This window comes from Nothobranchius furzeri, chromosome 5 (genome assembly GCF_043380555.1).
Source record: "Nothobranchius furzeri strain GRZ-AD chromosome 5, NfurGRZ-RIMD1, whole genome shotgun sequence".
NCBI classification, from domain to species: domain Eukaryota; kingdom Metazoa; phylum Chordata; class Actinopteri; order Cyprinodontiformes; family Nothobranchiidae; genus Nothobranchius; species Nothobranchius furzeri.
The window spans coordinates 2,480,052-2,494,359 of record NC_091745.1 but is presented as its reverse complement, the minus strand read 5'-3'; the positions used below and the strand labels follow the sequence as shown (position 1 = coordinate 2,494,359).

Sequence of the window (14,308 nt, the reverse complement as noted above, 5' to 3'; positions counted from 1 at the left end):
TGGTTCTTGCATCATAGCTGGATAGCTGCAGACAGAGAGGATCACAGGTCAAGTCTCTAGTTCTGAGACTTGACTCAGGTCCAAGTCTCAGATCCCATCTCTTCTGACAAATAAAGGAGATAAACTAAGTAATCCATATCATTTATTTATAGTACTTGAAGGTTTGAAACATGCATGTTTTCTGTTAATGGTTCAACATAAAAATGTGTGTAAAAGGACGTGATCAGCGTGGACCAGATGGTAGTTCTTAAATCACACAAATGTAGTAACGTTGTTGTTTATTTACACTCAATTGCAGTGTTATTATGGTGGTCCTTCAGTACTGTAAATACATCCTGGTATCCAGAACAGCTCGTTCCTTCAGACAAAGAGCTGCTCATCCCTCCCTGAGTGACTGCGTCTCGGTTTCAGCCCAGACAGGATCTTCTGAGCAGGTGAGGTCACGCTGTGCTCCGTAGGAACGCTCTTTGGTGATGATGACCAAAGCATGTGACTCTGTCCAGCGCCGTGTCCACTGTTGTTCTGACTTACGTTCGGATCTGTTTGCCACCATGTTGCCACCTCCTCAGAAGAATTCTCTGCTGTCCTGGAGGGCGTTGCAAAAGCGGGTAGCATAGCTGCTGAGTCCAGTCCCAGCATGTACTGCACAACCTCTCGAGGGCTTAATGGGCCATCCACCCTACCTTCTGCTGTAGTGGTAAGCTGATGGGACTCGTGAGTGTTCTTGCTGTGGACATCTAGGCTTTGTGGGCATCTTTGGGTCTCTGGTTCTGGAGAAGAGCTGTGGCTGCTGTCTGCACTTCCTTGATAGCACTTCTTTGGACACGCTAGCTGTCGTTTTGCACAGTCCAGGTTAGAGAGTCGAGTTCCTGCATTATGATGCCGGTAGTACTTCACAGGCTGCCTTGTGAAGCGATAGTGTGGTTGGGTGCTGAAATCAGAGGCCAACTCCCCCACTGGCTTACCCTGAAGATGACTTGCTCTCACAGCCAAGACTAGGGCAAAAAAGGGAGGACAATCATATAATTTATGAAGCAAAGGCAAAATAATAAAAAAATCCACTGAACAGGATTTTTCTTGCAAGTATTTTCTGGAAAATTAAGTACAAGAAGAACTGGAATCAGCATTCAGCAGAATATTAAAACACATGTTAAAAAGATGCAGAGTGAAACGATCTTCAGCAGGATTTAGGTTGATTTAGAAGTGAACATACAAGCTTGCATGATTAGTTGTGACCTGAAGCGCTGACATTAATTACAGCAGAAGCCACAAAAACTAGAGGCACAGCAAGACGAAAGCCATGTCAGCGCGGGCTTCCTGTGCAGCTATAGACAAAGCGCCCTTAACAGCTCTCAGAAGACCCAAGATTACCATCAGGACTTTTTATATGTATCAGCATGATTAATAAATCCACTATTTACTTAAGTTAAGTGTTCCTAATTCCTAAAAAAACACAAACGTTGTTTAAAACTTTAAAGAATTACACGTTACCAAAGACACTTCTTAGTTCTATAAATAACTGCAGGAAATGTGCGGTGCTGACAAAAATGACAACACCATGTGAACCATCACAGCATCTGGTGGTTAGACAGCTTCTGTGTAACATCAGAGTCAGCTACCTGTCTGTGAGACACGAACTCTCCCTAAAGACACCTGAAGGACACGTTTCAGCCACACTCAAACACAAAGAACTACGTCTCACCTGGAGCAACTACTCTACTGCCACATCTGCCTACCTGCTCTCTCATTGCTCTCAGGGCCGAGCTGGTCCACTGCCTCACTTGATGAAGACTTGTCAGATATATAACCCTCGCTTGATTCTCTCTTGAAAGCTCGTTTCTGTTGGAATAACACAAGTTGAATGACGGATGTCTGTAAGTGTCTTCTTACCGTGTCCAATCCTCTGGCCCAGCCACTCTCAATGGGGCGATGACTACATCAGGTACAACCGGATACTTTTAGCCCTCCTACTGATCAGCATCAGTCTCTGTATTCTTGTGGCCCTGGAGCCATTTCTAACAGCCATTGTGATTTTCTACAACAGTGTGCAGTCATGGTGATGAGCAATAAGTGGAACACAAAAAACCCAACAAAACTGAAAAATACATCAGGCAATGCAAAGCTTGAGCAGAAAGAAATACAGCAGCTCATTAAAAAGCATGAAGCTAAGGTGCTAAAGCCTCTAGACCAGACATGTGCATCCTCCCCCTGCGATGATGCCAACTGAGACTTATCCATTTAGAGCTAAAGAACTTACTTCTAGTGAGCGTGGACGCTCTTTGGAGGAAGAGTCATGATCCAAGTCACCATCAGCTCTGTCCAGGGGGATGGAAGCTCTGGGAGGGGTGTCAGGGAGAGGTGCTGTGGGGGCTGGGGGTGTCATGGTGCTCGGATCAAGGCCAAAGATCTTGTCATGGTGAGTGATGAGGAACTCAACAAGTACAGCCTGGTAGCTCGTCTCCAAAAGGGCAATCATTGACATGTCTGTGGACACTAGAGGGCGCAGTAATGTTGGCCCAAACACAATCCCCAAATTGCTGGGGGACATCTTGTTATCGTAGTTCTCTGAAACTCTGTGGAATCAGAACAAATCTGATGTAAACAAGCTGGGGTTAAATGTGCTGCTTTATATATTACTTTAAAATAAATCACCTGCTTACTTTTGGAGGTGAGAAACAAGGTGCTGCAGAGTCTTGTAACAGTATAACGGGAGCCTCTGCAGCTGTTCTCGCAGTTCCTGAACTATGTTCATTATGTCGCTGGGCTCTGGAGACGTTTCCCTCTCACTCAGGTGCTGAATAGCCTTCCCCACCGTGATGAAGTCATTGTACAGGTCAAAGGTTAGCAAAGGCTCTGGGAGCTGGAACAGATGCGAATGAGATTTTTCACTGAGATAAGGAAAAACAGGAATAACCTCCACCAAGGTGCATTATTACATCACAGGCCTCTTAGTGAATGTACCTCCTTGAAGAAATGCTTAAGAATAGATGTGACGTCGTGTGGTGAGAGGTCAGAAAGGTCCACCTGCTCCTTTTGCACCTCAAAGGTCTGACAGAGCTTCTGAATCCGTGGTTTGGATCCACTCACACGATACACCCCCTCAGAAAACAAACCAAACAAGAGTAGATATAAAATATCAAACTGTAGTTGAAGCTTGCCGTCAGTTCTGTGACGGTACCTGAACAGAGAGGGCCCGGCTCTCTATCTCAGAGGTGCAGAGCTGCACCACAAACGGTACCTCCTCCAGCCGGTCTCGTAGGAGCACAGACAAGTCTACGCCAAACACCGTCCCCTTCTTCTGCTCACACTCTAGCTGACACACCTCCATGCACTTCCTGTGAAACGCCAGCCCACACTGAGAAAAACAGATGGAAGTTAGAACACTCTAGGCACTCCTCCTGACGGTTCATCTCACAGACGTTAGCCTCTTACCTCCTCACATTCAACCCCACTAACAACAATGAAATTATCACACTGCTTGCATTTAGCCATCTTGCTTTTCATCTTTTTGAGTTGATGTGTCAGCGCAGCTCGAGAAAACATTTTTGCTTTTATAGACTGGGCATCGTTGTAGTCTAGAGAGAGAGGAGGGGGGTTTATGAAGTTTCTAGTCATTGCTGGTGCAGATAAGCAAGTCACAAACGTGTCTGGGGAGGCGGCCAACCTGATTCTGCCATGTCCCGCTCGTCCAGGTCGTCCGATGACACCGTCAATGTAGAGGCTGTTTTGGGCAGCCTCCTGTGTGCTTGAAGTTCACATTTCCAGACGACAAAAACACCACGAAGACAGAACTCTTGATTTTCATGTAAAAATTTAATATGAAAAAAATAAATGTGTCTTTTTTTTTTTTACCAGGACTGGTCAGGGACTCCAAACTGCCACCAATACTCTCACTGTCACTGTAGCCTGTTCTCCCTAAAGAGCGCCAAGACACAAGTTCAGTCAGAGGGAACGATTTTAAAACCGTGCTCTCTTCTGGAGTCCTTACTGCCATCACTGGGTCGTCTGCAAGAACTGTCGTCTGTCATGGGTGACGAGTCCGGCACAGAGCTCCGAACATTGCTGGTTTTTCTTTTGTTGCTTTAAAAATAAAAAGAAGAAAGAAGCAATCATTATGAAGAGTTAGAAGCAACAACCAAAAGCTACGAATCAAAACATTTTCTCACTCATAAATTATGCGGAGGAAAAAAAAACCGCCTCCAGCTAGTATTAAAAGCTAAACACAGAGTTATTGGTCACGTTACCCTTTTCCTAGAGGAGCGTACTCCTGGAAGACAAAGGTCTGGAGAGGCTGCTCAGGTCGATGTTTGCTGAGGACGTAGAGCAGATAGGGTTCTCCGGGCTCCACACTTCTGCACGTCCCCTCCAGGGTTTGGTATCCCCGAGGAATGGGCTCCATTTGCTGCCGCTGGTAGTAAAACATGTTGACTGTGGCCTGATGTCACAGAGAGCAGCATGTGAGGTTGAAGCACAAACTAAACAAATGTTTTCCGTCTCAGTTTTCACCGGTGATGTTGATGTTTATGTATTTAGCAGACACTTTTGTCCAAAGCGACTAACAGGTGATGATCAAGCCAGCAGGTTAAATTTTTGTGTCAAATTTAATGTTGAATTTAGCCAAAAGTAAATTCTTCCAGAATCTGCTGGAATTCAAAATAAACAACTCCTTATAGGTAAGTTTAAGCTAAAGGAAAAAAGTGTGGAATATGTACACCACTGAATAAATGAAAAGGTTCCCTTTATGAACACTATATAGTGCATTATTAAGCATTAATAAACTAATAAATAAAGTATTAACAACTGTTAAAGCACATTATGTAATGCATTACTAAGCACAACCCCCTGACTCCTTGCCCTAACCTTAATAACGCACTAAGTAACGTTAATAACATGTTACTAATGGAAAACATATACAGTCTACAGTGGTACATTACATTTCTAACAGGCCAAACGACCAAACAAGGGTTCTTTGCTTTTATACCAACCTCCTTGAGTACAGTGTCTCCCTGGCAGATGAGCTTGCGAATGTGAGAAATAATTCTTTCTTTGACCTTCACTAACTCATCCTGGTGAATCTTGGCATCACTCACACACTGTCTGTAGAGAAGCTCCGTCTCCATCACCTGGGCGAGACAGAGGACACCTGAGAGCTGCAGCACAGCCACAACACTGTTTTAACTTACATTTTTTAAAATGAGACCCCCGATAATGTAAATCACCACCTGGACTTCATAAAGCAAACGCGTAAGTGAGTACCTTTGGGAAAATTCTGCAGCGCTCACATTCCTAATCGCAACAGATGCAGTGAGTTAGAAGAGTTTCAGTAACTGAACAGCTGCCTAACACAATGAGCTGGCGATACTGGGACTCATCAGGCTCAGTCACAAATGAGGAAACATGGAGAATGTGAATATTGCCTTTTGTAATTAACTGAATGTATGCCACAATTAAATTTACATTTGAGAATCTCTTTGACTGAAGAGTGTAGCCTGCTTATGAAGTGTTGTGTCAGGACATTAACCTTTGTCTGGGCTTCATCCTTGGACTTCCTCCTCTTATCCAGCGTTTTAACCCCAACTGTGTCATCGACAGCTTTTGCAGAGCTTGCTTTGGCCTTTTCTAGCTCATCACAGCGCTGGAAGTATTGCTGCTTGGCCTTTTTAAGAGCTGAAACCGCCTCATTCTGAAAAAGTGGCAAACAAAACATGAATTCTTATTTCAGGTTTGTAATGGAAATGCATATCCTCACAGTCAACACTATGACTTGAGTCAGAGCATGTACAGAGACTTAGGAAGCACTTTTTGATACACCCCACGTGCTCCAAGTGAGCCCGGTGGTGTTTCACAGGATTCAACAACGTGGATTTATTTTCCTCTGGACTCTTCTGCAGACACCTGGTTAGCAGCAGTAACTGGAGTCTGAGAGGACACCTTGACAGTGCCATAAAGAAAGCTGATTCACAGAATTAACTACTTAACTCACCATCTTCCTGTGCTCTCTCGCCCACTGCTCTTTAAATTCCCTGCGCCACTTGTCGATTTCGTTTCTCTTGGCAGCCAAAGCCTTTATGACACAGATGATGGATTAAACACAACAGCCTCTGAAATAAAAAAAAGGGAGTTTGCTGTAATATTGTGCGTGTGGACTTCTTTACCTGATAACAACGGTTTTGCAGCAGTTCGTTGGTCCTCCTAGAGGTCACACTGTTCTTGATGTCTTGCTCCAAAGCCATGGTGTAGATGTACTGCAGCGGCATCAGCTCCTGCACAAGAGGAAGGAAAATTATTAAACATTTCTGAGGTAGGAACTGCATTTTTCAAAGGATCAAATGGGGCAAACTGTCCTGTGTGTTGAGAATTAGTAGAAAAACAGCCAGCTGATACATCCTTACCTGCTGTGCCACAGTGATTTTTGCTCCTTCTGCTGTCTTCATCACATTTTTTGCAAATTCTTGCTCTGTCAACAAAAATTTTCATTGGCTTTTGTTATCCATGATATTGTTGTTGTATCCTTACAGTTAGATATTCACAACTTGATCTTAACCCTCTCAGGCTCAAAATGAGTTTTGATAAAAGGAAGAACAACTAAGTCCTTCAGGGGAACTTCTGAGTTAAAAATGCTCATGACACACGTACGGGGAGTAACCAGGTAGGCAGGTTTTAACGTTGCTAATCTGCAACGCCTGCCTCCAGAGGGTTAATGAAACTCAAGATATCAGTCAGTAATAACCGTGACCTCTACTAAAATGTCCTTCAAACCTCCTCATGAGAATGACATCCACTTAAAAGAGTCAGCTTTCAGCTACGAGTTTACTCAAAGTGCAAAGAAACACAAATATAATGGTTTATTTGCTCGAGACTGAAACTGAATGCAGATTCATGAGCACTCAGGATGAAGTACAGCCTGATGCAAGGGCCTTTCTGTTTGTGTGGAGGTCTTTACTGAGCATGACCTGGGTCCACATCTTAGTCACACAAGAACAAATAAGGAATAAATCAGAGGAAAATAATAAATACTCCATCAGAAATAGGAGCAAAATGACTCAGTGTGTGTTTGAACGGGGATCAGGTAAATATAACATCTACTAAAGCTGTAATAGGTCAACTTAAAACGACCAGTCATTGGCTAATAATTAGCTCTATATTAATGATACCGGGGCTAACGATGAGGTAATCCTTAACCGGCAATTAGTTTTTACATAAATAAATAAATAATAATAAACAATTATTAGGTTGTCGACATCAGACAACTTCCTGTATGACTACCTGAACTGGTTATCGGCTGCTGTCAAGCTGTGAACGCACCCATGCCTGGTAGCAATCACACAATCTGGTATTATTCCCTGCCAATGAACTCACATCACAGCTGGAGACAGGCACCAGCCCCCCCGCGTGGACCAGCGGGTACAGACGATGGATGGATGAACTCACATCACTCTTCCATAGGGAATAATTATTTCTAGAAACGTGATTTCCACGTGTCTCGTAGTTCCTTTTACTTTAACTTAGTTATAGTTTTTTCAATAAATTGGAATCAGTCAGCATGTGTATTAGCAGGATCCATCCTTCCCTGTGCATCCTGACGCACACACCTGCAGAAGTATCGTGAATCCACATCACCTCTCAAAATCAGAACCAGTTTTTTCACCTCTTTCCTTTGAGTTAAGTCACTTCTGTGGACGTCATCGTTAAACAGACTCTATGAGTGATGACTCAAGTGTTGCTCTGGTCTTTGCAGCCAGTAGCTTGTGTTGAGATTTGTCCAGCATCACCCACAGACCAATCCTGTCTAATGTTGCTGTAAACACAGCAGAGCAGAGCGGACTGACTTTATTTGTTTGGACCTTCAATCGTTACACCAGTTTGAACACAAAAACCCGTTCATGCCTACAGAAAGGTGACCGTGTGTGAACCCCCTCCTCTGACCAGATAATCTGTAATCCTTTCTCACTGCGTGCCATTCACTGGGCTGACGGCACACCGACAGACAGGCCCGGTGGGTAGATCACTACAGAAAATCCGACCTTGATCACCAAAGTGACTAAAACTCACTCATGCATGTTTAATTATTTATATTTTGCTCTCCTGGTACACCAATGCAAAGCAAGGTGCAGCTTCTCTGTGTCATCTTGCTGTGATGTTGCGGTGTAACTGTTAATAATTTAATAATAACACTTAATAAGCAGTGTTGTTGTTCTGATCCGTTTTCCGCACACAGTGGATGTGTGCTTAAAAAACAACCCCTACATTTCTGTCGTTGCATGCGTGTTATATTCAAATTAGTTGCATCTGTAACATCACAATCATTTGAATTTTTTGCTGCTACTTCCTTTAGTCGGCTAGCTGTGAACTCACCCAAACTGATTCGCTTCTCCATCCAGGCCAGGAGGTCTTTGGCATAGCGGCACCACATCTTGGCATACTGCAGTGCCGCCTCCACTCCATTCTCACAGCGAAAGAGGGTCAGATCTGCTTCTTGGGCTGTGAGGGAGTACATCAGCATCACTCTAGGCTCTGCACACTTGGAGCTTTATCCAGAGAGTGACACAGAGTCCACGAGGCTGCACCCAAAACCTCTTCTGGATGGCTCAACCAGCCCCCAATGCAAAAAGACTCCTGTTTATTTTACAGTGTCAGCTCCAGGCGCCCAGTCTACTTCAGACTAGATAAAACTAGTAAAAAAAAAAAACATCAAATAAAGCTCGAAAAAGGCAAACGAACCCAACACAGGAAACACTGATTGCATATGGAAAGTCATAGCAGCTCCTCAGAGAAAAGATCTTGAGGTATCCAGGGGGTCTCAGCAGACAGGAGGAATCTCTCACAAGCAAACCCAATTCATGTTTACTACAGCTGGCTGTTAAACAAGGTAGAGGCACGGCTTTAGAGAGGAGCCTTTCCATCGACCAAAGACAAACAGATCTCACTAAATAACTTCCCTCCTCTCCTCTCTTCCTCTCTCTGCCTGGCCCCTCCCCCTCACACCTGTTCACTACTGGTCAGCTCACAAGAGACACGGGAGCAGACACGTCATTCAGGACCAGCGGGCATTACAGACCAACATGTCACAGTTTTACCGTGGTCATGCTGACAGGGTGTTGATGTACCAACCACTTCTCTTCCTCTGTGACTCACAGCCTTTCAGAAAGGATGAAGTGTGCTTGTTTTCTTTTCTGACTGACTTTTCTGTAGAATAATCCTCTACTTATGCACACACACACACACACACACACACACACACACACACACACACACACACACACACACACACACACACACACACACACACACACACACACGCGCGCGCACACACACTCTCGTCCGTCATCAGTCAGAATGTAAACAAATCAAAATGAAAAATAAAGTAAAAAAGCAAATAAAACAACAAGAAAATGTAGAAGAACGTTTGAAATGATTTTGAATTTCATGTTTGATTTTGTGAACATTATGTAATCTCAAAAACCGGTCCCTATATAAAACCTGCAGAGCTGCGCGATTACAACCACCCACGCCTGGACTGAGGATTATCCTGGTCGGGTCCAGATCCCAGAGGAGGGGCGAGTGAGGTTTAGCCCCTGGCGGGTGATGAGTAGTGAGGTAAGTTGTGGCGGGGGAGGGGCCTGGAGGCAGTGCGATTGAATTTGACTTGCTTTATTTAAATTCTCCCTAATCCTGAACCTCCTAAAGCCCCAGCCTTGGACTTTTCTCTTCCCCTAAACTCTTTCACATCAGTAGAACCTCACAAACATTCTATAGAGCGTTCAGAATACTCGGATATTTCATAACAAACAACAAAAGTACATTTGAATAAAAATGCAGTCTTCATAACTAATAAAGGGTCCAAATCAAGTAAAATACAGATCCATAGAAGAAGCTGATGTCTTCATTAGGGGAGGTGTGTGTGTGTGTGTGTGTGTGTGTGTGTGTGTGTGTGTGTGTGTGTGTGTGTGTGTGTGTCTGTATTAAACTCTTGTATGTTTTGCTGTGTGTGTGTGTCAGCCTCAGGCAAAGGCATAGCAGCAACTTTATGTGTGGCTTTTATTTATTTATCAGTTTTCCCCTCAGGCTCTGCAGCACAGGTATTTCCTCTCCCTTTGGTCTTTTCTTAGAGCATCTGTGTCCCGCTTAAATCCTCTTCCTTTATCCTAATCTTGTTACAGCACGGCAACTCACAGCTAAGTAAATGAAAAAAGCTAAAGACTGAAATAGACACACTGTCATTTGGGCTACTTTAAATCATCTTGATGGCACAAAATCAGACGCACGGTGGTCTGTGTCTGGGTGAGCTAGTGACCTTAAGCGCTCAAAAAAGCTTCAGATTTACAGGAATCTTTCTTACTATCTCAGATCAGGACGTGAGGGTGTGAGTTAGCCACACAGACGCCGAACGGGTTTTTAAACGCTCACTGCCTCTCACAGATCTTACCTGTTGGGTTTCCATTGGCTTCGCTGGCCTCAGCACAACTCTGTAACAAAACAAGCGTCTTTACTTCCTTGAAGAAAGCAACTAAAATCAAGCAGCAGGATTTCACAGACATTCACTACTTTGATGTTCACGAGGAATACGAAGCTTACCTCGTGTTGCTCTGTGATCTCTGCTCCTTCTACTGAGATGGATTCTGAGATGGAGTCATTATCGTCCAGATCTTCCACCTCGCTGAGCGCAGAAACAACACATTAGGAGACAAACACAAACAAACCTAACACACATTAAACTGGGGTTTAATAAAATGATGAAGGATGCAGACAAACATCACCTGTGTTCAGTTTTATGAGATAATTATTTACTATTTACGGGCGACGGTGGCACAGGAGTTAAGCGCTCGCCCCGTAATCGGAAGGTTGCAGGTTCGAGCCCCGCTCAGTCTGTCACTGTCGTTGTGTCCTTGGGCAAGACACTTAACCCACATTGCCTGCTGGTGGTGGTCGGAGGGACCGGTGGCGCCAGTGCTCGGCAGCCTCGCCTCTGTCAGTATGCCCCAGGGCAGCTGTGGCTACATTGTAGCTCATCCCCACCAGTGTGTGAATGTGCGTGTGAATGGGTGAATGACTGATTGTGTTGTAAAGCGCCTTGGGGGGTTCCAGGACTCTAGAAGGCGCTATATCAAATACAGGCCATTTATCATTTACTATTAAAGCTGATTAGGTTTTAGTTTCTGCAGTGATTAGAAGCATTTCCACGTCTCAGACAGCAGTCACCAGAAAAACAAGAATCAGATCAGGCAGACAGCTCAAGAACATATATACCAGTTCATTTTTTAGAATAACACCTCATTTTATTGGATTTTAACCACAAACCCTTAAATGCATTTGAAATATTTAACTGATAATGATCAACAAAGCCTACTTAAAAACAACTTCTGACCATCTATTGTGTGTCTCTGAGACATAATTTAGATCAAACTGAACAACTGGTGGTGGTCGGAGGGACCGGTGGCGCCTGTGCTCATCCGCCTCCTCTCCGTCAGCGCGCCCCAGGGCAGCTGTGGCTACATCGTAGCTCATCACCACCAGTGTGTGAAAGTGTGTGTGCATGGATGAATGACACACTGTAGTGTCCAACTCTGAAAGGCGCTATAAAACTGCGGGTCAAAAACAAAAAAGAAAATGTCAATTAGTGGGACTATGTGTGAAAATAGAATACTCACGTAGAAATAAAAGATAAATCAAGGTTATCGAAGTCCCTGAAGATCTCACTGTATCGCTTGGTTTCAGACTTATGAGGCTTCACTTCTGTAATAAGAAATGAAAAAAGTGAAGGTAGAAATCGTCATCTGCCCCCCAAAATGTAGATGTGAGCCAAAGTACACCGAAGTGACAGCAAATAATTAGAGTGGTGGTTACGTTTACTCCTCTAACAGAGGGTAAACACACACACACACACATAACCACTCACACACATTTAGTGCACTAAAGTCTGCCTTACTTCCACTTTGAACTGAAACCGATTTTCCTTCAAATTTCTGAGAGAAAACTCTTTTTTTGACCGAATGTGAACTTTGATGCAAAATGACACGATGCGTTTTGCTGATGTAGGCTCAACCCTGTGTGATTACACCTGCCGTCTCGTCTTCATACCTGCCCAAAAGCTTAAAACCCAATCAGATTACAACAGATGCAACAAATGAGAAAAGGCCTCCATCTCCGCCTCCACCTTCGTCTTGGTCAACCACATCCTGCTTACAATTTGTCACGTCCCACAATGCACACCGAGTCCTTGTTTTTGACACCAGTGGTGTTTCGCTGAAATAACGAGAACTGAGAGTAGAAAAGACGTTTCAGCAAAGTTCTGACTTGGTTTAAAACTCAAACTTCACCTTATTTGACGTCTGTTTAACGCCTGCACGCAAAATGTTAGAAGTCATTTCACTGTGTAAGATTCATAAGGAAATTTGAAGCCACTTGAATTTGTTTCTATTAAAATGCAAACTGATTTAGCAGCTCTTGCATTCTGCAAGGAACAAAGTCCAATAAATATTCAGAAGTCAAACAGAAAAGACAGAACTAGAGTGTGTGAGATGGAGATCAGGAAGTTCTTTGACTAAGATGCTTCACAGCTCCACCAGCCCTCTGACATACATTTTGCCATGGCCTACAGGGCAGACACACACACGCACTCCTATTTCGCAACAGCCCAATAGCACTGGCAGTAAATGGTCAATAAACACATAGAAAAAGAATATTTTGCCACTTCTAAACCAATATTCATTAAGATGATTATAAATGTGAAACATTAACAATGAAAGAAGAGATTTTATAGACACGTGAACATCAAGGACATCCAGATGTGGCGTGCGAAGCAGCTCTGACTCAGGTAGACTCCTGAATGTTACATTGATGGTGCTTACCTGGGGTTTGAGAAGATTCCATGTTTATCCCAAGTTCTTCCATTTTTACCTCATTTCCCAGACTAAGAGAAACGCTTGAACATCATTTGCAGTTGACTCAACAATACACAGAGAAAACCTGAATTACTTGGTATAAATAGTGTGTTAGAGTATGTACATGAAGTTAGTAAACTACAAGCACACTGCTCTGAGCTTTCTACCGTCACTAAACGTTCCTGTGGTAGGATGGGGGTTGGCCAGTGTTTTCACCATCAAGGGAAGAGGAAGTGCATCTTTGTGACACAGTACGCCCCACCTACACGGTCTCACCATATATAGCGAGGTGAAACTGAGCCGAAGTCTGTTTAAACGGAGTAGGAAAGCTTTCTGACATACTAGTCGGTTATTTTACTGTAACATGACAGCAGATACTTCCATGTAAAGTTCCAAATGCAGAAAAATCTAATGTGATTGCTTAGTTAGTCTGCTCTGCACAGCTGTCGGAGGTTCGTGCATCCACTTCAGAGGTCACAGTAAATCCCACAATACACCTGTTTCTGTTGTATCTACACATGCATGAGGGCAATTCTTCCATAACAATAATCACAAATGCAATTTGTTTTTAAAACAAAACATTTTATTTGATTTCATTTGTTGGTGCAACGCCTCGGCAAATCTTTTGTGCAACGTGAACAGGTTCCTGAATTCCCTCGACTACGTGAGCTCGTTAGAAGCAAACACAAACCGATTCAGACCCATCGCGTTTCTCATCCACTTTCACAAAGTCCCCCTCCTGTAAAACGTTCACATTCAGATGGAGCTGATTTGAATGATGAGTCAAACCTCTCAAAGGGAATGTGTAACCACAAGTTCCTCCCACCACACAGCTTGCAGCACTTCAGGGGGTTTTGCTGTGTAACGGTCCCAGCAGCAGGTCTGTGGCGACAGCCTGGAGAACCAGAATGCATCCGCCGTGAAACGGAGAGAAACAAGACAAACTTCTGCTGAAAGAATTACAGCAATCCTGTTAGTGAGCGCTAATGGGAAACTGTTGCTTTGTAAGCTACCAGCATGTCGTCTATCGACTGATCAAAATAAGGCAAATGAAAACAACGAAGAAGAAAATGTAAAGATCTTCAGCTGTGTTCTAATGATGAGCAGCATGAAGCCGACTTGTGACCTGAAAGTCTGCTTCACTCCTCCGTGTTTGTTGCCTCGCTCACCACAAATCCAACATTAATAGAAAATCCTTCACATCACATCCACTCAAATGAGTGAAATGTGCCAGCCCAGTCTCGTGCTTTTGTTATTGTGTATTTGCTGTTTTCTGTATGACAGACAGAAGCGGAGTACTGCAAATGCCATTCACAACAGCAAGTTTCGTGCCTCAGTGACGTGAAACACAGATACAACCAGAGGCTCATAACCGCTTCTATCGAGTCACGGATGACTCATCTGATCCCTTCAGAAACTCTCATATC

The 14,308-nt window shown here is 43.7% G+C and overlaps 1 protein-coding gene across 1 annotated transcript; it reads right to left on the bottom strand.

Moving 5' to 3' along the window:
• Positions 1–129: 129 nt before the first annotated feature.
• Positions 130–13,098, bottom strand: gmip (GEM interacting protein). Its single transcript, XM_054741278.2, has 21 exons — positions 12,849–13,098; positions 11,649–11,733; positions 10,576–10,657; positions 10,427–10,466; positions 8,356–8,481; positions 6,393–6,457; positions 6,156–6,263; positions 5,984–6,064; positions 5,522–5,683; positions 4,986–5,123; positions 4,245–4,435; positions 3,989–4,080; positions 3,853–3,915; positions 3,665–3,745; positions 3,433–3,575; positions 3,179–3,355; positions 2,962–3,099; positions 2,661–2,860; positions 2,258–2,573; positions 1,737–1,839; positions 130–995 (listed from the first exon to the last, which is right to left on the bottom strand). Exons 1-21 carry the CDS (start codon positions 12,889–12,891, stop codon positions 361–363), a joined length of 3,069 nt encoding a protein of 1,022 aa, XP_054597253.1. The 5' UTR covers positions 12,892–13,098; the 3' UTR covers positions 130–360.
• Positions 13,099–14,308: the final 1,210 nt, after the last annotated feature.